Here is a 24,364-nt window from a genome sequence, read left to right on the forward strand (position 1 = left end):
TTCTTCCCACCTCAATTATTCCCATCTTTTCTGCTCCAGAAACAGCTACTTTTTAAAGTTAGATAAGCAAGGACTAACCAGTCTATTCCAAGGGATCTGTAGGAAATTGGAAGTTTCTGCCTACAGATTATTGCTAATCATAGGAGATTACTTTGATAAGAATAATTTACCTGTTATATGAAATCTGCAATGTGGACTTTGACAGCTTGTTCTTCTTTGGCCCTTTAGTGTCAGTCTTTTGTGCTGGAAGTACATTTGAATGAAATTCATGGAAAGCCATCTGGTAAAAGAAGCCTGTCTGGATCTGATTTATCTCTGGCCAGCCCTCTGGATTTCCTTGTGCACTGGTTGACATTCACAAGTTGATGTTCTCCTGTTGTAGTTTCCTGCTTGATCCGAGACAACTGTGGGTTTCTTACTGTAAAGCATTTGAGGAAAATATTGATAACTCAGTGGAATTTGTTGCTTTATTACATAAGGTTTTTTTTAAAAAAATTTTGGATTTTTTAAGATCTTGTCATAACTCAATCCAAGAATTTCTTCTTTATCCTTCTCTGCAAGTTAATCTCTATTTAGCTGTTTTAAAAAGTGAATAAGACAGCACATGTAGCAGCTCTTCATCCTGATGGCGTTCACATGTAACTCGTCACATTACTGGCACACTGAAAATAACCTTTCCATGAGGCTCCCCCAGCAGTTACCCCTATCCCACTGCTCGTGAATCCTGATGGATTTTTTCCCTTGCTGTTTTTGTGCTCCACGACAAGGTGAGGTGCTCCAAGGGCATCTAGCCCATGTTTGGTGCCAGCAGTTACCAGCATTAGATCAGGTTCACTGATTGCAACTCTGCATTATTTCTTTGCCAAAAAGCATGTCGTGGGCCCTCTGCTCTGGCTATTTTCTGTATTCTCTTTTTTTCCCAAGCTGTGGCTAATGAGTCCAGCTGTTTGCTCTGCTGCTCAGGACTCTCTGTTGCTCAGTGACAAAAACCAACCTCTTTTTTCATGCCAGCCACGGATAAACACAGTGCCATTGGCATCTTGGAGTTGTGCTAGTAAAGTGTTAAAGTATATTTTGGTGTACTTTATTTAAAAAAAAGTTTCATCAAACATCTCGTAAGTGTTTTGAGATGTGGTGGGACTGAAGGAGATCTCTTGATCTCTTCTTTCCACTCTTCCCTTCACCCAAGGAGACAAAGCCATGAAGCCTGTTATGGTGAGAACGCTTTAAAAAACACTTCTTGAAGTGGAGCTGAGTTACATTCCTTTGTTAATATATTGTTACATACAAACTGAAATTCTGCTTAGCAAAAAACTTCTGTGACAGGCTGTCTAGGTGAAAGAAAAATAATACAAAAGTGCTTAGCAGTGGTGTGACATGTTGCTGTAAAGCAATAGCCAGGAATGCCAAGAGATTTCAGTCCAAATGGAGAATTTCTGAAAATTAATTTTGGATGCTTGATACAAAATAGAAAGTAACGTAATTTCTGGCAGAGGGGTTGACAGCAGACGTAATGCATCATTGCAATGGCCCAGCCTGTGTGTTAAATGGAAATTAGCTCCATGTAAAAAGCTGCAGAGAGAGTAGAGCTCACAGAAAACAAAAAAATAACAAAAGCAGAGGCTGATGTACTGGTGTAATAGTTGCCCTGAACTAGAAACGTTCTGATGTAATAGAATCGGTGAATATGGCTTGAAATTACTGCAGTTCTTTAAACGTGAAGGTGACTTAGTGCAAATGAAATCGAGCTCACAGTGTCCAGCCCGTTCCTGGGCTGGTTTGTGCTCCCTGTTCTGCAGACAGCACAAAAGGGATGTTTGTTGGAATCTGCGTTTCCCACCTTCCCTGATCCCTCCACCCTCATGCCTGAAGCCATGGAAATCAAAAGCAGAGATACTGGAGCTTTGGATCAGCCCTGAACACACTGTGAGACTGTCCACATCCTTGCAACAGGATCCCAGGGGTGGTTCAAGTGCCTCTCCTGCAAAGCGGGAGAAACAGATCCCAGGGCAACCAGATCGTTTACAGGAGCTCTTTCCCTCCTGCTTGTACTCCATTTAAAAGCACATTTTCTAACTCATCTCCTCCAGAACACTGGAAATAATGTTCCTTTCTCTGTGTTTTTCCCCAGGGGTGACACAGAAGCGATGGAGCACTGACGGTCACAGGACATGCTCAGGCCTTCAGCAGGAGAGTGCTGGGGGGGGAACATCGAGCTCTACAAAGGTAAAATAAATAAATTCTGTTTGGATAGCAGTCAGCAGAACGCACGAGGGTTTAGAAAACAATCACTGATTGCTGAGCAGTGTGTTTGGACTTGGTTTTTTTTAGCTAGGCTTAGCTTAGGCAGCAGAAAAGCCAAATAAAATGATGGCTAAGTGTTGTGATTCTGTGCGCTCTTGGTCAGGGGGGAAAATTGCCTGTTTTGTTGGGGAAAAGAAGTTGTTAAAAACACCCCAGGAGACTAAATCAAACGGCATCCCAAACATCAGTACACTCTGCCTGAGATGTTCTCAAGATAAAGCCCGAAGCTTTCAGATCCTCGCAATTACTTTGTGTAAGTGTGGATTTTTCTCACAGGGTGCAGTGAAGCTTTAAAGCTCCCAACGAGCAAAGGATCTGATGGTCAAACCTTAAGGATCCATTTCTTTGCCAAAGATTGGGAGGAGGAAATAATACAAATATGCAAGCAGAAAAAGGAAAAGCAAATTATTTAAAATACTGGTGCAGGAGTTTGTAGCTAATCAGGAGCGTTTTTGACATGCCTTTGGACTCTTGCAGGATGTCTCCATCTGTGCAGCCCTTAACAAAAGGAATAAATGTCAAATTAACTACTGGAGCATGAGAGATGCATCCAAAATAAAGTCTCTCAAGGAACATTCTTCTTTGGTGCCCTGTAGAAATCTTGGGGAAGGCGAGAGTTTTGGAAGGCATGCAAAGGTCTTAAACCTGGAGGCAGAAGTAAATGAAGTGCAGAAAATATGAGGCAAATGTTGTTACAAACCATGAAAGAAACAGAGAAGGAAGAAAATGCTTTCCCTGGGGCTGTGAAATTATTGAATTGTCAAAACCACAGGCAGCTGGTTTAAAGAGTTGATAAAATTTATCTGGCATTTCACCTCGTTAATAAACGCTTGATCTACCTCTACCCATTTGGGTTCCCAATCACCTCCTTCTAAAGAGTTACAAGGGAGCCCAGTTTTGGTGCTGTTTCCCTGCACGGAGGACAGGAACACAGGAATGCTCTCATAGGATCTCAGGATTGGGTTGAAAGGGTCCTTAAAGATCATCTCCCCATGTGGTTTGGTGCAGTGTCCCAGCTCTGGCACCAAAGCCCTGACAAGGATGACCCTGGTACCTGGGAGGCCACAACACTGCCACCCTCACAGTCTGAATAATATTGTGCTCTGTGAAACCCTTGTTGAGCCCTGGCACTGATTATCAAATGAGAGACGCCCAGATAGGACTGGGGTGAGCTCATAACAAGCAGGAGTAAATGGCACCTAAACATGGGCTGAGCTTTCATTATGGAGCTGATCCTCAGATCCTGCATGCCAATTCAGTGTTTGGGTTTTTTATTTCCATCAGGATCAAAAGATCTGGGAGCACAGGGCAGGAGCAATCTCATCAGCCAATTTACAGCAGCAATGAGATTAGGCCAGATGCTTTATTGCGTGTGACTTGTGTGACCAGCCACGTGGATAATAATAGCAGGAGGTTTTAAACTCAGGTTTACTCTTTGTCAGAGAGCTGGAACATGAAAGCACCTCCTTTGACTTCTCAAGTGAAGTAACATATGGAATATCAAGATAGATGTTTACTGTCATGGAGGGAAAATGAATCTGGGCCACTGTCAATCAATCTTGGACATAGATTTTTTATATCATTGGTAGGTATCACCAAGTAATTATAAGCAAGAGGGAACTAATTAATTAAAATAGTACCCAGAACTCCTATCTGAGTAATGGTACCACTTTTGTGGGAGGGATCATGGAGAAGTTTCTCCATGCTTATAACTGATGAGGTTGTAGAGCTGTGATGAGCCTCGTGCCCACAGGTTCTCTGCACCATGTGATGTCATACGTAATGATCCATAATATATTTAAATGTACTTCAGATTCCAGCAGACCATCATGAAAGAGAGGTTTAGAGTCTGAAACTGGCACTTGCCTTTGCCATGTCCATTTTTAAACAGCTACAAATCCCAAATGTGGTGACAGAATAAATACTCAAAATAATAGTGTGGAATACACAACTTAAACTTTAATATTTTTTTCATTGAAGCCTCCAAGACAATTCAGAGCTGATTTCAAGAATGTGTTCTTAAGTGACAAAAAAATTTAATATGAGTAGAAAATTAAGAAGAGATATTGAACAAAACTGTCTGTGATTGAACAAAACTGGTGTGATAGCTGGTAGATGAGAAACAGTTGCACATAGAGTATGTTGATAATTTGAATCTTTTCATTTGCAGGAATCTCTGTCTTCACAAAATACAGCGTTGATTTCACCAGTAATCATTTCACAGATGATTGATGGGAATAAATCCAAAGGAAAGCAGCCTGCCTTGCCTATGCAGTCCACGATCCCCCAGCCCAGTGCTTGCCACACAAAGCAGTCTTCGTCTAATCAGGGGTCAGTCAAGGTTACCAGAGCATTTTTGGTACTTCCCAGCAGACTGGAGGTTCAGGCATCTTTAGAAGACACCAAGTCACCACTGGACTCTCACATCACAGAAGAAAAACGGTGTCCCAAGCAGCAGAAGGGGTTTGCCTCCATAACTGTGACAGCCAGGCGTGTGGCTGTGGGCTCTGGGGACACAGCCTGTGGCCCTGGGGCTGTGCAGGACCCCAACATTGTGTCCCCCACCTCCAGCAGAGTCCCCGCTCTCCTCCCTCAATGGCCTCCACCAGGCCACTCACACCAACGTGCCTCTCCAGGAAAGGTTTCTGAGTCTTGCCCAAGGTTAGGTGAAGAGCCACAAAAGCAGCTTTTTGACCCTGGAATCAAGGAGACTGGCTTGGGCCTTCAAAGCAGTGATGGGATGGAGAAAGTACCACCTTCGTTCCTCTCCTGTGTCCACCTCCAGGTTTCTCAGCGGTGCCCAAGTACCATCTATTATTTAGACAAGTCCCTCGATGTGTGCATTGACCAACCTCGAATTAAATGCCAAAAAACATATAGATCCACGTTATCCTTCAATATAAAGTGCAGTTTGTCCAGATTAACAGCAGATGGAGTAGATGGCATAGCTAATGGAGAGCCCATGGAGGAGACAGCTCCAACAAAGCTCCCAGGAGCAAACAAGACTCCACTCAGATCAGACTTGAGTGCAGACTTCACAGAAAATAAGGTAATTAATAAAGTGAAAACAAAGGAAGGCTGTTTGGGTAGCAAATACCCTTTGCAAAGTGTCCTTATCTCAGAACTTCCAGCATTTGTGGATATACCCAGAGGACATAATAACGTAGTAGCAACAAAGAAGGAAGATGATGAGCATTCTGGCAGCTCTCACACTCTGTTTTCCCTCCAACTTCCTAATTCAAGTGGTGAACCAGGTAAGTAATTTCCTTAGACCTCAGTCTGGTGGAGCAGAGGTTCAGGCTGGAACAGACCCACCCCAGTGATTTTGTGTGAGCAGATAACAGTAATGCTTGTTTCTGCAAAGGCACAGTGAGTCAGAGCACAGCCCAGCTTTCAGTTCCAGGACTGCCATGAATATTTGCCATGCTGCTCATCAGCTGATAGGGAAAACTCCACCTGTGTTTTCTGCACTAAACCTCTATTTTTAACCATTTATTACTGTAATTTATTTTTTTTTCTCCCAGCAACGTGCAAGTGCTTATCCCCTGAAAATAATTAGGTCTTTCTTTGAATAAGGGCTGAATTTCAAGTGTGAAATCAGGAAGATGACTACACTGAGCTCGGTTTTGTTCTCCTTGCAATCAAAAATGATCTTGTTTTCAGCTTTTAGTTTAGAAGGCTACAGTAAAAAGCCCAGGGTTTTATAACTAATGGATCCAGGTAAATGGTTTGCAAATCTTGAACATATTTGTTTCCAACATTTCCAAGCATTTTGCAGGCATAAAATTTCCTTTGCAACATTGCTCTCTGGGAAGGGAGAGGTGCCCTGGGGATTGCTTGGTGCCCAGAGTGGTACAGCTCCTGCTGCACTGGGTATTTTACAGTGCAGCTGTTTTCCAGCACATTTGGATAACCACAGCTGAGTTTATTGACTTTCCAGGAAAGGAAGGTGGATGGGAGGAATGTCAATGAGCAAGTCTGTTTTTCAGCAAAAGCACGATGATTAAAACTTACCCCCCATGTATCCCACGACCTTGGGCTACATTTAATTGCAATTACCTTGTTCTTATATGGTCTTTTTGATCTAAGGGTCAGCGTATGAACATAAGCTACTTCCTAAGATTCCTCTGTAGCTTCATCTTCCCAGTGTGCACATGGAAAAAAAAGATGAGAAGCTGCATTTTGTCTTGAGGGCTGGACAAGGTACAAATTCCTTGAAGTTGCTGCTGCTCTCCCTTTCCCATGCCTGAAATCAATGACACTGATCCTGCAGCTATAGGGATGCAGGAGCAGCACCTGAGAGAAAATATTCCTCTGTGTTTCCAAGCATAATCCAGGCTGCATGTTGTTGGGAGGGAGATGGCACAGAGGGAAGCGGGAGAGGGAAGATGCCAACCGGTGCTAAAGGGTTGGAGGGAGAAATGTAAAGGGATGACAGCATCAAATTAAGCTTTTCATTGCATACATCCCAATTTCAAATAACAATGTCCTCCTCAAGTTTCCGTAGGGAGTGTCACTTATTCAAGGCTTTGTTCAAAACCATCTAAGGTGTCTCTGTGATATTCCACCAAAACAAGGAATAAAATAACACTGAGCCTTCCCTGGGCTTGGTGATACCATGGTGGCCATGGAAGAATTACTTTTACCAGAAGCAATTAGAAAGTGAAATGGGACACTGCTCACGGTTCCACAGTTTTACTGAAAAGAGGAAATCGGTGAGGTAAGAAGCTGAGAAATACTGGTTTCTGAAAAAGGACTTCCACCATTTGTGTACATAAGAATATAGGTGTAAATAAACATGGGAAGTGTTACCTTTTTAACTGCTTCCACCTTTTGTGTGAGCAATAATGTAGAACGTAAAGATATATATTTCTCTTGCTCGAACCCTTTGTAACATATAAGAAGGTGTTTATCAGCTTACTACAACTTTCCTGTGTGAAATTTGTATAAACAACCAGAATAATGCTGCAAAACAACAGCCTTTCTCCCCAGGATCACTGAAGTAATGAGGTCTTGCACTGCCATCAACCATTAAAGGTGACAATCATGAGAAACCTGGTTGAACACACGAGACATCCACACTGCTCATTAAAATGAAAGGCAATTGGTATGATTTTAACCTGGGAGGAATGACAAAGTGAGTCCCCTTTAGTTCTGGGTCAAATGAAGGAGAGAAGTGATTAATATGAGATTAATCATAGAATCATTAAGGTTGGAAAAGGCCTTCAAGTCCAACCATCCCCCAACACTGCCAAGGCCACCACTAGCCCATGTCCCCAAGTGCCACATCCACATGGCTCTTAAATCCCTCCAGGGATGGAGGCTCCACCTTTCTGGGGAAGAAATTTCATACAACATATTTTAGATATTTTTTCCTCCAGTGTTTACTAGCTCAAATCCACTCATGTTAAGCTTTAATCTGCTAAATGCTTATGCAATTAAATGTTTGTGAAATGAAATGTTTAAAAAGAGGGAAGAACTAGCAAAGAAGGGGCAGCAAACAACTTTTGACACCATGTTAGTACTTTAACATAGTTATCTTATTGGCTGAAGGAACTGCAGAAAGCACTTTGTCCATCACATTTCTGATGACCCAGAAAGTTGGAGTTTATATTGGTTTGCAGCTGGAGGCAATACCTTCCTGCCAGCAGAAATACAAGTGGTAATAACATCACCATGGTTAAAAAAAAAAAAAAAAAAGAAGAAAAATTACTTTCAAGGCTACACTTCTGTGTATGAAACCTGTAAATGTAGTTTCCAGGATGTACAGGCTGCTTTATTAGGATCTGAATTGGAATGAGCACCCAAATACTTCTCTGCTTTACAGGTGCTGGGGCCAGGTTTGCTGTCTCCTAAAGGGCCAGTTGAGTCACGGCCTCTTTGGAATGTCTTTTTCCTAATTTTTTTGTGTGACTTCACTAAAGAAATGATAACTCTACTCACAGGATTGTTCATACTATTTCGTGTTCAAATCCAAGTATTCAAGTCTTGGCTTTACACAGACCTGGATAACCTAATCTAAGGCCCTGCTTTCAGCAGGAGGCTGCTCCAGGTGATCTCCAGAGTTATGTATTTCCACCATGTGCCACATATGAAAAGAATGTTTTAGGATTATTAATGAAATGTAAATTTTGGGCTATGCTCATGGGTGGTTATTATATGTAGAAGTCCAAATCTCTCAGACTCAGTGTTCAAAGCTGTGTTTTGTGCTGTAGCATCCCAAGGATGGAATATGATCCCGTGATTTCATCACTATGGACTGTATCTTCTACCAGCTCCATTGTTTTGGGTCCCTACATCCATCATCTGGCAAGAAATTGAATTCCAAGTGCTGCAAAATCCATGTTACATGTGAAGTCAGACTTGAACTGTGTGAGGACGTAGAGTCGTGGGACTTAAATGTGTTTATTTTAGTGAGTGACCAGCATCTACATCCCCTGGGCAGCTGGAGGAGCGTGTGAAGTGGCCCACTGAGAGCCACAGGACCCCCCTCAGAGCATGGCCAAGGGGAAACCCTGGCCAGGCTCCATGGGGTCCTTGTCACGGGTGATGGATGTGCATCACCCTCCCTTTGGTCACAGCTTTTAACAAGCTGTCAGAACCTGCTAACGCTGCTTTTCAGGGAATGCTGCAATTTCCTTCACTGTCTGCAGCTGATGTCTCATAAATACAAGGTAAGTTAAAAATGAAAAGATTAGTCTTGTTTCTGCTGAAGACGGGAACATTTTTAATCTTGATTTCTCACTTACATTTCGTGAAGTGTATATTCCACATGAATATCTAGTTTTCCATCCATCTTTTACAATCTATTACCTACTGGGCTCTATGTTGAATTATTAAAAAGGGGCAAAGAGAAGAAAATGGGACAACTTTAAATTCCTTTTGACCTCTTGATTAAACAGTATCATCACTTTTCTTTGGAAGATTATAAATGCCAACGTCTGAATTTATCGGTTTAAGCTTAAATAACTGTAAACCTCTTGATGCCTGAGCACCTTCACAAACATCAGCTATTTTCTAAACCAAAATAGTTTCTGCTAACAGCTACAGTTTTATTCTTCTTTTGTTGTCATACCCAAAACTGCTATGCAGAGTTATTAAGGAAGAACCACTGAGGTGGAGAGTAAATCCAGTTTGGATGGTGGGTGCTGTGCTGGCTTCCTCAGCTCTATGTTGAGGTAGAGAAGATGGTCAAGGAGGGTGGGGGGAGTTGAAAAAAGGGCATGTCATGAATCACACTCCTATGTAAACATCAGGATTGTGGGATATGTATCAGCACTGGTGTGCAGCAGGACCAGGGCAGTGACTGTCCCCCTGTGTTGGACTCTGTGGGAGCCTCAAATCCTGGGGTCAGTTTTGGGCACCTCACAACAAGAGAGACATTGAGGGGCTGGAGCATGTCCAGAGAAGGGAATGGAGCTGGGGAAGGATCTGGAGCACCAAGAGCAGCTGAGGGAGCTGGAATAAGGGACAGGATGAGAGGAAATGGCCTCAAGCTGTGCCAAGGAAGGTTTACACTGGATAATAGGAAACCAAAAGAGTTGTCCAGCCCTGGCACAGCTGCCCAGGGCAGTGGTGGAGTCCCCATGCCGGGGGGGATTTAAAAGCTGTGTAGAAGTGACTCCTGGGGATGTGAGTGAGTGGTGACCTTGGCAGTGCTGTGGGAGCAGTTGGACTCAATAACCTTAAAGGTCTTTTCCAACCTTAACGATTCTGTGATTCCATGAGTGAGTCAGCAGTGGAAGGTGAATGACACAGACAGGGGATGGTTGTAATGGACATGGTCAGCAGGAGCTGTGGGCACTGGGAACCAGTGGGGGGGTCCGGGGGAGTGGCATTGCCTGTGTTCCTTCTGCAGAACTCCGGGGTGAAATGCTCAGGAGGGGAAGAAAACATTTACATCACTGGACAGGACAGATCAGAGAGCTGGTAATGGAGTTGCTTATATCTTTTCCCAAAGAGAATGGCAGGTTACTTGAAAGCATAATTCACTTAATTAAAATAACCCGAGTCAGTGAAGAGGGAAAACTGAGATGGGATCTGGGCTTTTGGGGTGTTCAATGGCCCCAGATGATTACAGGCTTGTTTCCTTCTTAGCCAAGAGTTTTATTAACAAGTGCTGAAGTCAGCAGCATGTTTTCTAAGGGGTAAATAGCTAGATTTTAATTTGTTTCAAGAGCTATTTTAATTTCTTTATGCAGTGCTCAGGTATGTATATACATACTCCTACTGGAGTAAAAGCAGAACAGCTGGTGCTGTGGGACTTTGAGGTGCTTCTACCTGCAAAATAAAAATGTATTTGTGCTTTAAATACACATTGAAGAGCCCCTGATACTTGAGATGTTTGTGCATCATGAAAATCCTGTAGGTCACTTTTAAACTAATATGTACTCCTGGTAATCAGGATGGGCTAACTAGGAAATCTGAAGACTATAAGTAGTATTTACTTTCCATTATTAAATTGTATTTGAAATGTTATGGTGAAAGAATGTGGCCTATCTGGTGTTCTCACCTCATCTTCTGTTTATGGGAAAGTCACCATGCAATAAGGCAGAGCACAAGATTTGTGTATGTGTAAATAATATATATATACATGAACAAGATATAATTAGAGGAAAGCTGTTCCTTACAATATGGAATTTATTGTATAGAAACTTGAGTAGCTCCAGCTGATGCCAATTAACTCTCCAGCCTGTGAATGTGTACAGCAGCAGGGATGGTGAAGACAGGAGAAATATGAAATATGGCACACAAGATTTTACTTTAGCTTGCACCTGCTAAGCACAGAGAGCCAAATCTTCAGCTGATGTCAACCAGTAGAAATATCTGCCTTCAGAGGGGTGACACTGATTTACATCAGCCCAGAATCTGGCCAGGGACGTTACTGACTTGGCACTATGGACACAGCAGCTGGTGCCGACTTGTTAAGAACAAAGCACCACATGCCAAAAAGCCCATTAAAAAGCACTCCTTTGATGTTTCCCTTCATCTGGTATAAATTTAAAATGGAGGAGGCTGTCAATTTTCCTTAGTCTAGACATTTTGTGTCACTGGGTCTGTATCACACTGCAATGTGACCTTCACGTACTGCGTCACATGCTCAGAAATTGAGAATTCGATCCTTTCAGATGCTGAAAACTCAGTGGGGAGTTGGCAGTCCTGTTCTGGGTGACTCTGGAAGATGCTGCCAGCCTTCGAGACAGACCCCAGCCTGTGGGATGGGCAATAGCAGTTGTCTGTGTTTATCCTGGAGCTTTTTTGTTCACTTTTTGGAAGTAAGAGGACGCCCCTTCTTCTCCTCTATGGTGGACCCTTTCGCATTTATGGAGTACCAAGCTCTTGAGCTTTACTTTTTGTTTCAGTTACCTGCTGCTGGTTTCCCCATCCTCTGGTGCGACCAAGGAAGGAGTGATGATGTCTTTGAGTGTAAGAGAAGTAAGGGATCAGCATGGAGGGGTAATTATTATTCCATTTATTTAAACTATGTGACTCAGAAGAACTGTGTGGCCTGCCCTTCATATGGATAAATGGCTACCCTTGGAGATCTTAGACAACAGATGAAAGCAAGAGGGATGGGTGATGTTCAAGTTGTGTTAGTCAAAGCTACCCTTAAGATGTTTTTCAGTGATGTCACTGTGATGTCACTGTGATGTCACACTGACCTGGGCTGAGATTTTTTTCCTATAGATATGATTGGTTTTTAATGATTTCTCTGTGGTTTAAGGCAACGAGCAGTTAGGGATGGTTGGGGGGATGGTTGGGTTTTCTTGGTTATTCTTTCGTTCGGGATTTTTTTGTGGATGCTTTTGTTTTTCTAAGGGCATGATCATAAAATAATTTGGCTGGAGTTGAAGGAGCTCCTAACCTTCAGGTGTCTTTTGGGGATTAAAGGCTCAGTTTTATGTTATGGGACATAGCAATGAATATGTTGGATAGAAAGGTAATTATTTCTCGAGAAGACAGAGGGATGTCTGCTCTGTTAATGATGTTATGGAACACATTTCTATGAGTGAAACACACAAATTAGAATTATTTTCCCAAAGATCTTCGTATTGTCTGAAGATCCAAGTTGTTTTGGCTTGTGAAAGTTAAGGGTTTGATTCTTCTGCTGTTTTCCATCTTGGTTAGGTTGGACTTCATGATGTAAAAGATCTTTTCCAACCTACGCAATTCTATGATTCTGTGATTCTATGACATTTCTATCTGGAGTTGTCAGAGTTGGTAAAAATGTGAGACAATTTGGAGTGAAAGACTCTGGAGGGTGCAAGTCACTCGTTAGCACTCAGGGCAAGCGGCAGCAGACGGAATACTGGAATCATTAAAATAATGATTAAGAGAGATGGGCTGTGTGGATTCAGTGGCTGCATTATGCCACTGGAGTAAAGGGCCTCATTTTGCCCTAATTCACACTTGGTTTAAACCAGGAACAACCCTTCTGCAGTCTGTGAAATGAATACTTGGCTCAGCCTGGCTGCGGTAAATTATCAGAAAGAGCTGAACTAGGTGCCTTGGACATGATGAGAATAACAAGTGGTCGATACATTTCTTACCCAGCAAATCACCATTTAAATGTTCTGAATCATCCTGAACATTTTTTTTTAAAGTCACACTGCATCAGATTACTCCTTGAGTCATTACAATAGTGCCTGATAGCTTCTAGCATGACATCCTGGAAATGCAAACATGGATTTCTGACTCCGAGGTTTTTGGTTCGTGGCTGTTACTGGGAATGTCTCACAAGCACAGCAGCAAATTTCAAAGTATTTTTCAATAACTGTTTCCATGGTTCTTAACAATATGAACACACATCCTCTCACTCTAAGGACCAGTTGCCTGGGAGTGTTGTGTCTGTTAAAGTCACAGGTCTGGCACAGAATGGTCGAAAAAAGAAGGCAAGAAAAACTAGGATGATTCAAAGAATGAATCTAAAACCTAAGACTGATTATCTTAAATGAGAAAATAATTACCAGGTGCTCGACCAACCTCCAAATTATGAAAGGTTTAATGAAAAGGAAATATTTTTCCTTTTATTCTGTCCCAGCTCATGGGAAGCAAAGGGGCAAAATGTTAGCAAAACATGGAAACACTGTAGTTGACCAGCTGGATATTGGGAGCTCACTGGTGCAAGCTGTCAAATCGAATCATGGAGGTGGATTATTAGCTGCCCACTGAAATGTTCTGCAGCAACAATACACTGTCATGATTTGAAGTGTAAGATGATCTCCTGCAGGTGCCATTGATAGAGTCATAGAATCATTAAGGTTGGAAAAGACCTCCAGGATTATCAAGTCCAGCCTTCAACCGAACACCGTCATGCTCACTGAACTATATAACTTAAATTTCAGTGAAGAAATGTTTCTTGATGTCCAACCTGAACATCCTTTGGTGCAACTCGAGGCCATTGAACTGCACCATTTTGCTGGTGCAGCCCTTGCAAGTCCTTCTTCCCACCGAACCCCTCCGTGCCAGTCGGAGTCGGTGCCACGTCCTGTCCTCAGCAGCATAGCTGTACCCATGACCTCCCTGAAATAAGTGTCATTCTCTTGTTTGACACCAAGAAAGAAGGTCAGTTAGTTATTTGTGAAGCATTTAGAGAAAATAAATTAGCAATCACCATGGAGAGGCTTATTGTGAGGGGCTGTTGATTAGTTGGTTATGGGATTGTTTGCTCTGAAGCCAAGTGTGGGACTACACTAATTTTGCCAAAAGCCTTCTGTAAACAAACTGTTTCTTGACATCAAGAAGCTCTTCCTACTTTGGACTGATTATAGGTTTGAAGCCTAACAGCTCTTAGGTACACTTGATAAGCCTTCTCTTATAAATGATTACAACTTCCTACAGTCAAATATTAGTTTTTGCCAAAAGAAAGCCTTTTTCCTTCTGAGAAATGTGTCCACAGCTGTCAACATGGTTTAAAGAAAACCCAAAAGAGAGAGCTAGGAAAAAGATAACCTTTTTTTGTTAGAGATAATTTTTTAATCTAGACTCTTAGCTTGAGGTTTTATTGATATAGCTGAGATAATTAAGCTTTATCCCCACCAGGCAGGGCTGTTTGAAAAAGAATTAGTGCAGGTACAATGACACTTTCATTGGGAGTAATGGGCTGTCTGATTCTCTTGCTTCAAACTTGCAAAGTAACCTTGACTTTGGATCTTGACAATTCCGGGAACGGAGTTGAGGACACGACCCAGCCCTGTTTCTCAGGATCCAACCCCAGGTTTTTGTTGAAAGGTAAATCAAGACCTTGTTTAGCATCACATTTTGAATAGGGAGCACGGGCAGAGCTACATTCCCAGCAATTCAGGTAGTTTCCATGGGTGCTAATGCTGAGCAGCAACTGACGCTGCCTCTTGTAAATGAGTCATTTGACAAACATCAGGAGGCAGTTTGGGACATGGGACTCAATGCTGGTCAGCAGAAGGTTTAGTAAAAACATCTGAATTTTGTAGCACTCCTTGCCGACTGCAGCCTGTTGACTGATTAAAAGTGATGCCTTTTCCTCGGCAGCGATGTGAGAAATAAATTATCCGTCCTATCTTGCATCCCTTGACAAACACTGAAATAATGAATAATACTGTCATTGCTCTCAGTGTTTCCATCTTTCTGTGTTACCAGGCTGCCGAGATGATGGGGGCTGTTTACTCATGTCTAAGATTGTGTGGCTTAGCTGTGGCAATCCTTGATTCATGATAAGAATTGAGTCATCAGTCTTTGTCATTGGGAGTCTTGCTTTGGATTAGGGATCGTTGCTCGAGGCACATGTGGGCTCTGTACAACCCACTCCTACACGTTCCTGGGTCTAAATCTTGAAGAAAGCAGAATTTTCTCATATTTGAGGAATGTTAATTGCTGTTGCTCTCTGCTTGGGGTATTGGCAGCATCAGCTCCCACCATGGAGGTCCAGGAGAGCTCAGCAGCTCAGGACATGGGGCTTTTATTAAATTAAAATAAAAAAACCCAATGGGTGGTCTGGAACGGAAAGCCTACCTACGGTGGGGATGTCTGATCTCATTAATGACACACAGTGGATCAGCACTGTGTGTCTCCTTCCCAGCCACCTTGTGTTGGGCTGACTTGGTGGCCGGGGAGGATTCGTGGTGCTGCGGCTGCTAAAATGAACTTTGGCCAATTTCAAAGGAGCACTTTGTCACAAATCGTCAAAAATCCCCACTGAAACACTGTGAAGAGTCTTCTATGCAAGTATGAAAAGCTGCATTATCCTGTTGTAAAGTGAAAGGGGGGAAAAAAAAAGGCAGTAACAATGGCAAAGGGGATGTTTGCCTGGATTGTGTGTGTCTCAAGGAAAGGCAAGTTTAACCTGCTGTAATGCAGGGTCACTTCCCGTTAGCAAAACCCCCTGAAGGGAGAGGAGGGAGAATGTAAAAAGATACTTTACAGTAAAACAATATACTTCTTTTTCTCAGAGATCAAGGATTCTTTTTTTTTTTTTTTAAAGGAGTTTTTGAAAACCTACCCTTGGTTTCGCAGAATATTTTTAACTCCTCCAATATGGTATGGTTTTCACTAAGCCATTATTTAAAAATTGAGCTGTTGTCATCTTCTTTCTTGCACGGGACAAAAATGACCTTTCTCCAAATGTAATTATGACTTTGTTCCTTAAATTTTCTCCTGAACTTTTACAACTAGGATCTGTACTCGCTGAATTTTATTAATGGAGTCATTCTGTTCTCTGTTTCTTTGAGTTTTGCTCTCCTGTATCTCCCAAAGCATTACACTTTCATGTCTTTGTTCATTAGTTTTAAAGTCTTTCTTCAGCTGGGATAATAGGAAAACCATATATTTCTAGTCATCCAGTTGCAATTCTAGCTGCTCTCAGAGGGGCATATACATTTCAAGTTTGGTTCGTGGGGATTTAGATATACAATTCCAGATAGTCTTAATGAGAGTAACAGTCCTAATTCCCCACACAGTATATTAAAAATGGGTCCAGAATGTACAGAGTGAAACACTGTGGTCTTACCTTTAAGTACCTTTGCCTTGTTCTTTTTTTTTTTCTCAATATCATTTGCATCTGTGTTTGTTAGTGAAGGTAATTGAGAGCTGCCCTGAGGATGAGGGAGCTGATCTTTGGAGCCCTTGTCTGGTTTGCTGTGCTGTGTTTTCCTGTGGATTCACTGCACCTGGGTGTACCTTTTGAACAGAAAGGTTAATTCAAGAGGGAGTTGCAGGAAAGAATTTAGCAAATTGACTCTGTTATTATTCTGATTGCCTTCAGTGTTAGACAAGAACAAGACACACCTTTTTTATCACCTTAATTAACTAAAAAAAATTTTAAAATCCCCCCATACTGTGAATCTAATAAGGATTAAGATTTAGTTATGATATTAGAACAAGATCTAAGGAAGACAGTTTTCATGCAGGAGGAATGTGGTGGTTTTATACCTGAATTTCATGAGGAATTGTGCTGGTTTTAGTTCTTTCTTAGACATCCTTTTGTTGTCACAAAACACCAAGAAACATCCATCACTTTTTTCTAATTTGAGACCCCATTCCTAGTTTTGTTGGTGCGTTTCTTTCTCTCCTAATCCATGTCTTTACAGGTATTCCCCAGACCTTGTGGGGTGAATGCCAATGGTGGCATTTCTTTTAGCAGGGAAGGGGTGCAGTGGGGAGGGAGGGTTGTCTCCATTTGCAATACATTAAGGCATTTCTTGGAGCTTAATTCTCACTTCCTGAAGGTTCCTGTACTTACACCTGGAAGCCAATATCCACAAATAACTGGTCTGGTAGTTAGGAGTAAATGGAGTGTGAATACTCTTCTTTCTTTTGTTCAGATCAATACACTAAGAAGTTAGAGAGGAGAGATGTGAGAGTCTGCTCCTTCACTCACTCTGGTCTCTCCTGTTTTATCCTTCTTCCTTGCAGCCCATTTTGACCACCCTGACGATTCCAGCTGGAGTTTTGGGTACTGATGCCCAGCAGCAGCAAACAGTCCCTCCTGGGGACACAGCCATGCTTTGAGCTGTCTGGCTGTCTCAGTGAAGAAGCTGTTTGGCTTCACAACACACACACATTTGTTGCACAGACCATTTCTTGATATGAAGGCAAATTATCTCCTACTTTGATGTAGCCATGGATGAGCAGAAACTTTTCTCATTTCCAGTTTCTTCTTCTCTCTGTTGTCTGCTGGCCAGTAAACTCTTTCAATTTAAAAGGTGATTTAATGAGATAATTTGTTTTCCATTCATGTTCTTTCTGTGGCTTAGCTCCCCTCTTTTTTTCCCCTCTATCCATCTAACATTTTGGCTGCCTTATTGAAAGGACTTCCTCCTCTGCAGTTAATGCTACCTGCTGCTTTCTTCATCTTCTCCTACCCCACTGCATGTTCCTACCTCCTCCCACAAACACTCTGTGATACCCATAACCCCATTAATCTGTCCCAATATTTTTTCCTCTCTATATGTCCTAAGATATTCATGGCAACACAGTGTGTGACTGCAGGTACAGGATCAGTCAGGGACTGAAGGAACAGGTCACTGTATATGCATGAACTCTGAGTGTATGCACAGAATTGAGTCTGTCCAGTCTGCTGAGAGCATTTGCATCAAAACTATTTCCCTCTGAGAAGAGAGTTCAGTTTTGACAAAAGATAAGGCAAATATTTGCAATGCATGAAAAGCAAGGAGAAAAATAAGTTATATCAGAGAGGAGAGGGAGAGCTTGAATGCTACCCCAGAATGTGAGAGCTCTGTATGCACCTCCTTGCTTTGAGCAGATTTCCTGTAAGGCTGTGGAATTGCTTAGGATGGGGTTCATCTCAATCAATGAAATAAAGGGCTGGTTTTTTTCTGTCTGTGGTGATCTTCAGGGATCCCTCATTAGAGGATCCCCTGAGAAGCTGACTCTGTCTCCCTGTATGAACAGTTACAGAGAGGAACTTTAGATGTTATGATTGGAGGCGATGATCTTAGAGATCTTTGCCAACCTAAACAATTCTGTGATTCTGTGTTCAAAACTTTCTGATCTGCATGGTAAGGGAAAACCAGTAAATGCTGTGTCTTAATGGCTCTGATTTCCTCAGAAATACAGGGTAGTCAAAAAGAGCCACTCAGACCACTAAAAAGCATAGGAGACCATCATTTTGTGGCAAGAATATTTCCCATCTATTGTGAGTGGGTTAACGATTGGGAAAGTGAACTGAAAACTTGCCACACTGCAAGATCTGATTTTAGTGAATGACTGTGAAATAAGAAAGTGCCTAAGATCATTTCCCCCTACATAAATATCTAGGTCTGATCCAGCCTGTGACTAGAACTGCCAATAGGCCATTCATGCACAGGATTAAAAAGGAAGAGCAGAGTTGTGCTGTGTGCATGGCCATGGGGCTGCTGCTACAAGGGACCACTGCCCAGGGGCTTACGGGGACATTGAACAGTTTCCATCTGCTCCTCCTTTCTCTCCTTGCTGATCCTGATGCCCTTTCCATGCTGTCCCTAATTTCTTGGATATAATTTCCTGATTTTTCTTTTTTTTTTTGCTACTCTACTTTTTCTCCCTTCCAAACTCTGCCTAAAATGCACCTTTGTAAATGGACACTTGGTTTAATCAATTTTAAATCATAGAATCCTAGAGTGGTTTGGGTTGGAAGGGACCTTAAAGATCATCTCATTCCCACCACCCTGCCATGGGCAGGGACACCTTCCACTAGCCCAGGTTGCTCCAAGCCCCTCCAACCTGGCCTTGGACACTTCCAGGGATGGGGCAGCCACAGCTTCTCTGGGCAACCTGTGCCAGGGCCTCGCCACCCTCACAGGGAAGAATTTTTCCTAATATCAAATCTAAACCTACTCTCTTTCAGTTTGAAGCCCTTGCCCCTTGTCCTGTCACTCCAGGCCCTGTAAATAGTCTCTCTCTGTCTTTCCTGCAGGCTCCTGTCAGGTCCTGGAAGGCCACAATTAGGTCACCCCACAGTCTTCTTATTTCCAGGCTGAAAAATGCCAACTCTCTCAGCCTTTCCTCACAGCAGAGCTGCTCCAGCCCTCTGATCATCTTGGTGCCTCCTCTGGACTTACTCCAAGAGGTCCATGTCCTTCCTCTTAAGCAAATAAGAGGCAAGACAAAGACACAGTTTTTTGTCAGAGATATCTTAAGTCTTCCATGCTGTCCATCAGAGTGTGTACGCATTTTTCAGAAGGGCAGTGTATTTTTCTGAATAGTGCCCTCTGAGATTGTTTATACCCTCTGTGATTATTTCTTCCAATAACTTTTTGTTACAGTACAGCTGCACAGCAATCCTGATAAAACTTGTATCAGTTACAACTTTTAAAATATATTCCTGAAAGCAGTTTTGCAGGAAATAGAAATCACGTGGACTGTGAAAAAAGTATTCCCATGATATAGGATTTGGGTGTTTTTTTTTTCTTTTTTACAGGAACACAAATGCTGTTGGGAAGCAGAAGGAGGAGCTGCATTCTTCCAGATGCAGCATCCAGAGAGGCAATCACTGCTGCTGGCTCATCAAAAAGGAGAGATCCCTCCAAAGACACCTCCAAATCCAAAGAGATCCAAGCACAGGGCGTCCTCAAACCAAAACTGTCTGTCTCCAACTGTATGGGCAACATAAAAACATCATCAAGGATCCTCTCGGAAGAAAACGTTCACAGGCAAAACCAGCTCCTAAAAAGTAAGGTACAAATCCTGCTGGGGTTGTCAGGAATATGGTTTCAATAATACGATGAGATCAGCCTCAAAGAAAAATGTGAAATAATGGAAAGTCAGGCCATTTTTGTCCAGCTTTAAGTGCAGAGTATGAGTCATCTGGTGAGAGATCAATCAGCTAATCTGACTGTATACATTGCTATGGTTAATAGAAAACAAGATTAAAATGAGAAGGATAGGCTTGCTTTGTAAGGAAGGTTCAAGAAAATCTTGAAAAAGCATTAAAATTGCAAAGTCAAGCAGCCCCAGTCCAACCAAGAAGCACCAGAAGTGAGGTTATTTTTACAACCTCGTTCTGATACCTTTCTTTCACTTCTGCAACCTTTTCTTTTTGACACAACAGCCTGAACTGTGATTATCAACAAGGTTTCAGCATGTAAAACATAATTTCCTCTAGTTCAGCAGCGGCTGGGATGTCTTACTTCCAACATTTATTCTCACAGCTAAACTGGAGGTGACACAAGCAGCTGTACTCATGCATAAGATATTTTTACAGAAGAAAACTGAGATTAATTTGGCTTTAATATCAATGTGTTTGTGAGAAATTTATTCCTTAAAATGCTGTGGTGGTCATACAGCCTTTTTTTCTTAATAGTTTTTTGTAGACAGGTAGGCAAAACCTTTTCATTATTGACTATAAAGCTACTGAATGTAACACCCACTTATCTGGGAGAAGCCTAAATTCTGCTCTCAGTGCCTGAAGTTAAATTTTCCTAACTGGAAGTTAAATTTTCCTAACTGGAAGTGAGTTTTGTTTTACAAAAAGTGAAGGATCCACTGAGATCTGTCAAAGACCAAGTTAATCCACACCTCTGTAAACCTGGCTTATTGAGGAGTTTAATTTCATGTTCACAGGTTTCAAGGTTTATTCCAAAATGTTACTAAGAACAGTATTAGGGAGGAAATACAGCTCAGGCTTTTATAAGGCAAATGTACCCAACACAGATCATTTTAATATGTTTTTTAAGTACAATATAATATGTACAATATGTCATAAAGAGGAAAATATTTGAAGTTTATTGTAACCAAAAATTGAAATAAAACAGTAACGGGCTTTATTCCCAGATACTTAGTGCTAGAAATCAATTTATTTGGCAAGGAAGAAGTACTCCAGTGTGACTTTTCAAAATAGTTCATATGGAGCTCTTCCGAAGTTCTTTTGTTATTTTGGAGTCATTCTGTCCTCCAAATGAGAATCTTGTCAACTCTGATTTTTGAGCACAGAGCCTCTTTTGGTCCTAATTTGTGCAGGAAGTAGCAGCCAGTGAGCATTAAAATTTAATTATAATTGTAGCAAATAATCTCTTTTTCTCAACGTGAATTGACAGCTTTCATAATAATATGCTATAATGTATATTAAACTTTGTTGATTATTTTTTTCATGGAGTCTTTCCACTGACTAAGGAATATGCAGAAATGATAGAAAGCAAACAGTATTATCAGCAAAGCAAAAGACCCCAGTATTGTTTATGAAAGACTCAATGTGGTCAAAGGGAAATGATATGTGATTAAAGTCCATAACAATATGTTATTTTGTGCAATAAATTGGAGTGAACTCAAACTGCAGGTCACAGCGTGATATCCTTTGCTTTCCATGGTGCAACTGTGTCTTGCTTTTGGGAAGGGAAGACCAGCAAACAGATCTAAGTGTCCAAGAGGTTTAATTACAATTATACTTCAGTGTGAGCTCTGGCTTTATGTGAAAGATCCTCTGGGTGTCACAGGGCAGGGAGTAGTACCTGTGATTAGATCTGATCTATTCTGCTTAATGAGGCCTATTAATAACACCTTGGCATTCTTATTTCAGAAATTGCCCTCTGAGTCTAATGAGGTGGAGAACCCAATAAAAAATTAGCCATGCACTCTTAACGAACATTTAAATCTCTCCAAGGTGATTCTGAATTCTGTGGTTCAGGTGACAGAATAAAGGAGCTCAAGGATGAGTGGGAGCGAGCCAGGAGGGTGACACTGTCCACATCTCACTGGCCAGGTGTGACCTGGGAGAAAAACAATGTGCTCACCTGGCCAGAAACCAGCTCCCAGCCGGAGGAAATTCCAGCAGCCCCATGGACACTGCAGGTAAAGTATCGATTTGTTCCCTTTTTTCCTCCTTTTTCACTTCTTTTCACTTCTTTTTCCTTTTTTCCATTTTTTTTTTTCCCCATGTGTTTGCTTCCTGGGAACTGGCTGCAGGCAGAAGTTCCCATTTCCTTGATTTTTCTCCTTTCCAGTGAAGTTTTGGTGGTCTGTATCCACTGCCAAGACTTGCTTGGTTGTCTGGTTGTCCAAGCTCCCCGTTTTGAGCCCCAGCTGCCATTCCTACAGAGGAACATGTTAAAATTTGGGGATTTTACAGCTTTCCAATGTCCCAAACGTCCAGCACCACAAGCACCAGCTGTAGGTGTGGACACGGCCCCGGGTTGGTACCAACCACCAGCAACAGATGAACTTTCCTGCCTTTAACTCCAACACATGTTGCAGACCAATCTCTGCCTTTTCTGTCCCAAGACATTCCTAAATGTTGAAGCAGCCTTTGACTGGAAAGTGTTTTCTTTCTTAGTAGATGTGCATGACAATCTAAATAAACAGGGAAGTTTGTGAGCTGTCAGTGACAAGCTGCTTCAGCGATGGAGTGAGACAAGGAAATAGGCAAAACATCAAGAACTTGAATTGGATAACTTATAAAAATATGTAATTCAAAACATATAAATGTATAAACTTGATAGGACAAGGGGGAATGGCTTCACACTGCCAGAGGGCAGGGTTAGATGGAATATTGGGAAGGAATACTTGGCTGTGAGGGTAGTGAGGCCCTGGCACAGGTTGCCCAGAGAAGCTGTGGCTGCCCCATCCCTGGAAGTGTCCAAGGCCAGATTGGATGGAGCTTGAAGCAACCTGGGCTAGTGGGAGGTGTCCCTGCCCATGGCAGGGAGTTGGAAATAGATGGTCTGTAAAGTCCCTTCCAATCCAAACCATTCTATGAATAATTTTCATCACTTTAATTATCTCCTACTGAACTTATGTTGATGCCTGTCACGCTTTTTTCTTCCTTTGGATTATGTTAAAATAAAGTGGGGGTTCTGTTTCCTTTAGGAAGCCCTAGAAATCCACAATCCTCAGTTCATCTCTCGCTCCCAAGAAAGGCTGAAGAGACTGGAACACATGGTCCAGCTGAGGAAAGCCCAGCAGGGTGATGCCCCTCAGAGCAGCCCGGGAGCGCTCGTTCGCAAGCTCTCCTCAACATCCACTTCCAGCAGGAAAAAGCACTACACCATTCCTGACCCTCTCAGTGGTGAGTTTAACTGTGACCAGCAGCGGGGCTGAAAACTTGCCACATGTGTAGTATTTCCATATTAACTTGTGGAAAAAACACGAGGCCTGCTGCTCCTGTTTCACCTCTCTGTGCTCCAGCGTCTGTCCAGATACTCCCAGCAGAAGGAAGCAGGAGCACAGAGGTGGGATGGTGGGAATGAGGAGTGGTCTGTGGTCTGTAGCAGCAGGAGGAGACCTCCTTGGGGACTTTTTGTTGTTGTCACATGCGGTCGTGTTCAGAGCTGATACTAATTGTGGAGGTGACAGTAATAAATGGCATTTCATCCCTCTCCCAGCTCACAGGTGACCAGTTTGGGGAGAGAGGTGACAGGCAGAGAGAAAAGGTGGGATTTGGGATTAGGAGGCCCAATTCAATTTTCTAAGGAGCTTCAGGTGTGGATTTGCCGTTTGACTCAGGAAGCCCATGGCAGTGAGTGGGCTATGAAAGAACTCTGCTTGTGTATAAGGCTGCTAAATTGAGGCATCTAAACTCTGTGATTTCCTGATTCAAGATGACTATGTTGTTTTATTACCCCAGAAATAAACAGTCTCAACACCCAGTGAGCAAAGCAGTTCTGAGCAGCTCCCTCCCTAAAGCACCTCTGTAAATATTATCTAAGCACAAGATGTAAAATTGCTTTTCTTTTTCTTTTCTTTTTTCCTTTTCTTTTTTTTTTTTTTTAATTGCCATCTGGGTGTTAATTAACTCAGTTGACTAAAGAAAAAGATTTAATTGATTGATTGGCATTCCTCTTTATAGCTTGATTTTAAACCTGTGCCTTTTTGAAGATACATTATTCCACTGAAAAGTAAATCAATTGAAAACATTAAACAACCAGAAGAGACACCTGGAAGATTCAGGAAAGGGAATATTTGATGTTCTCAACTCAGGCTGTGCTACAAGCTCTTCCAGCAGCCATGGCACAGGCCAGGAGTTTATCACCTATCTTAGAAGAAGTGGCAAAAGTCTCCCCCTTTTTTGTCATCTTTGAAAGTCCCCCAAACCACTCTGCAAACACTTTATGAAACAAAGAAAAAAAAAAAAAGAATGACTAAACCTATTTCTCCT

The 24,364-nt window shown here is 42.1% G+C and overlaps 1 protein-coding gene across 1 annotated transcript in view; it reads left to right on the forward strand.

Moving 5' to 3' along the window:
• The first annotated feature begins 625 nt into the window (after positions 1 to 625).
• Positions 626 to 24,364, forward strand: part of CUNH10orf90 (chromosome unknown C10orf90 homolog) — a 35,137-nt gene continuing 11,398 nt past the window's right edge. Inside the window, exons 1-6 of the mRNA XM_039385103.1 lie at positions 626 to 638; positions 2,132 to 2,226; positions 4,475 to 5,558; positions 19,697 to 19,948; positions 21,875 to 22,062; positions 23,077 to 23,275. Of these exons, the coding sequence (XP_039241037.1) occupies positions 626 to 638; positions 2,132 to 2,226; positions 4,475 to 5,558; positions 19,697 to 19,948; positions 21,875 to 22,062; positions 23,077 to 23,275 (1,831 nt within the window). The remainder of the gene's footprint in view (positions 639 to 2,131; positions 2,227 to 4,474; positions 5,559 to 19,696; positions 19,949 to 21,874; positions 22,063 to 23,076; positions 23,276 to 24,364) is intronic.

Source organism: Pipra filicauda, unplaced genomic scaffold (assembly GCF_003945595.2).
Source record: "Pipra filicauda isolate LSUMZ 115617 unplaced genomic scaffold, ASM394559v2 scaffold395_size657635_pilon, whole genome shotgun sequence".
Lineage (NCBI taxonomy): Eukaryota > Metazoa > Chordata > Aves > Passeriformes > Pipridae > Pipra > Pipra filicauda.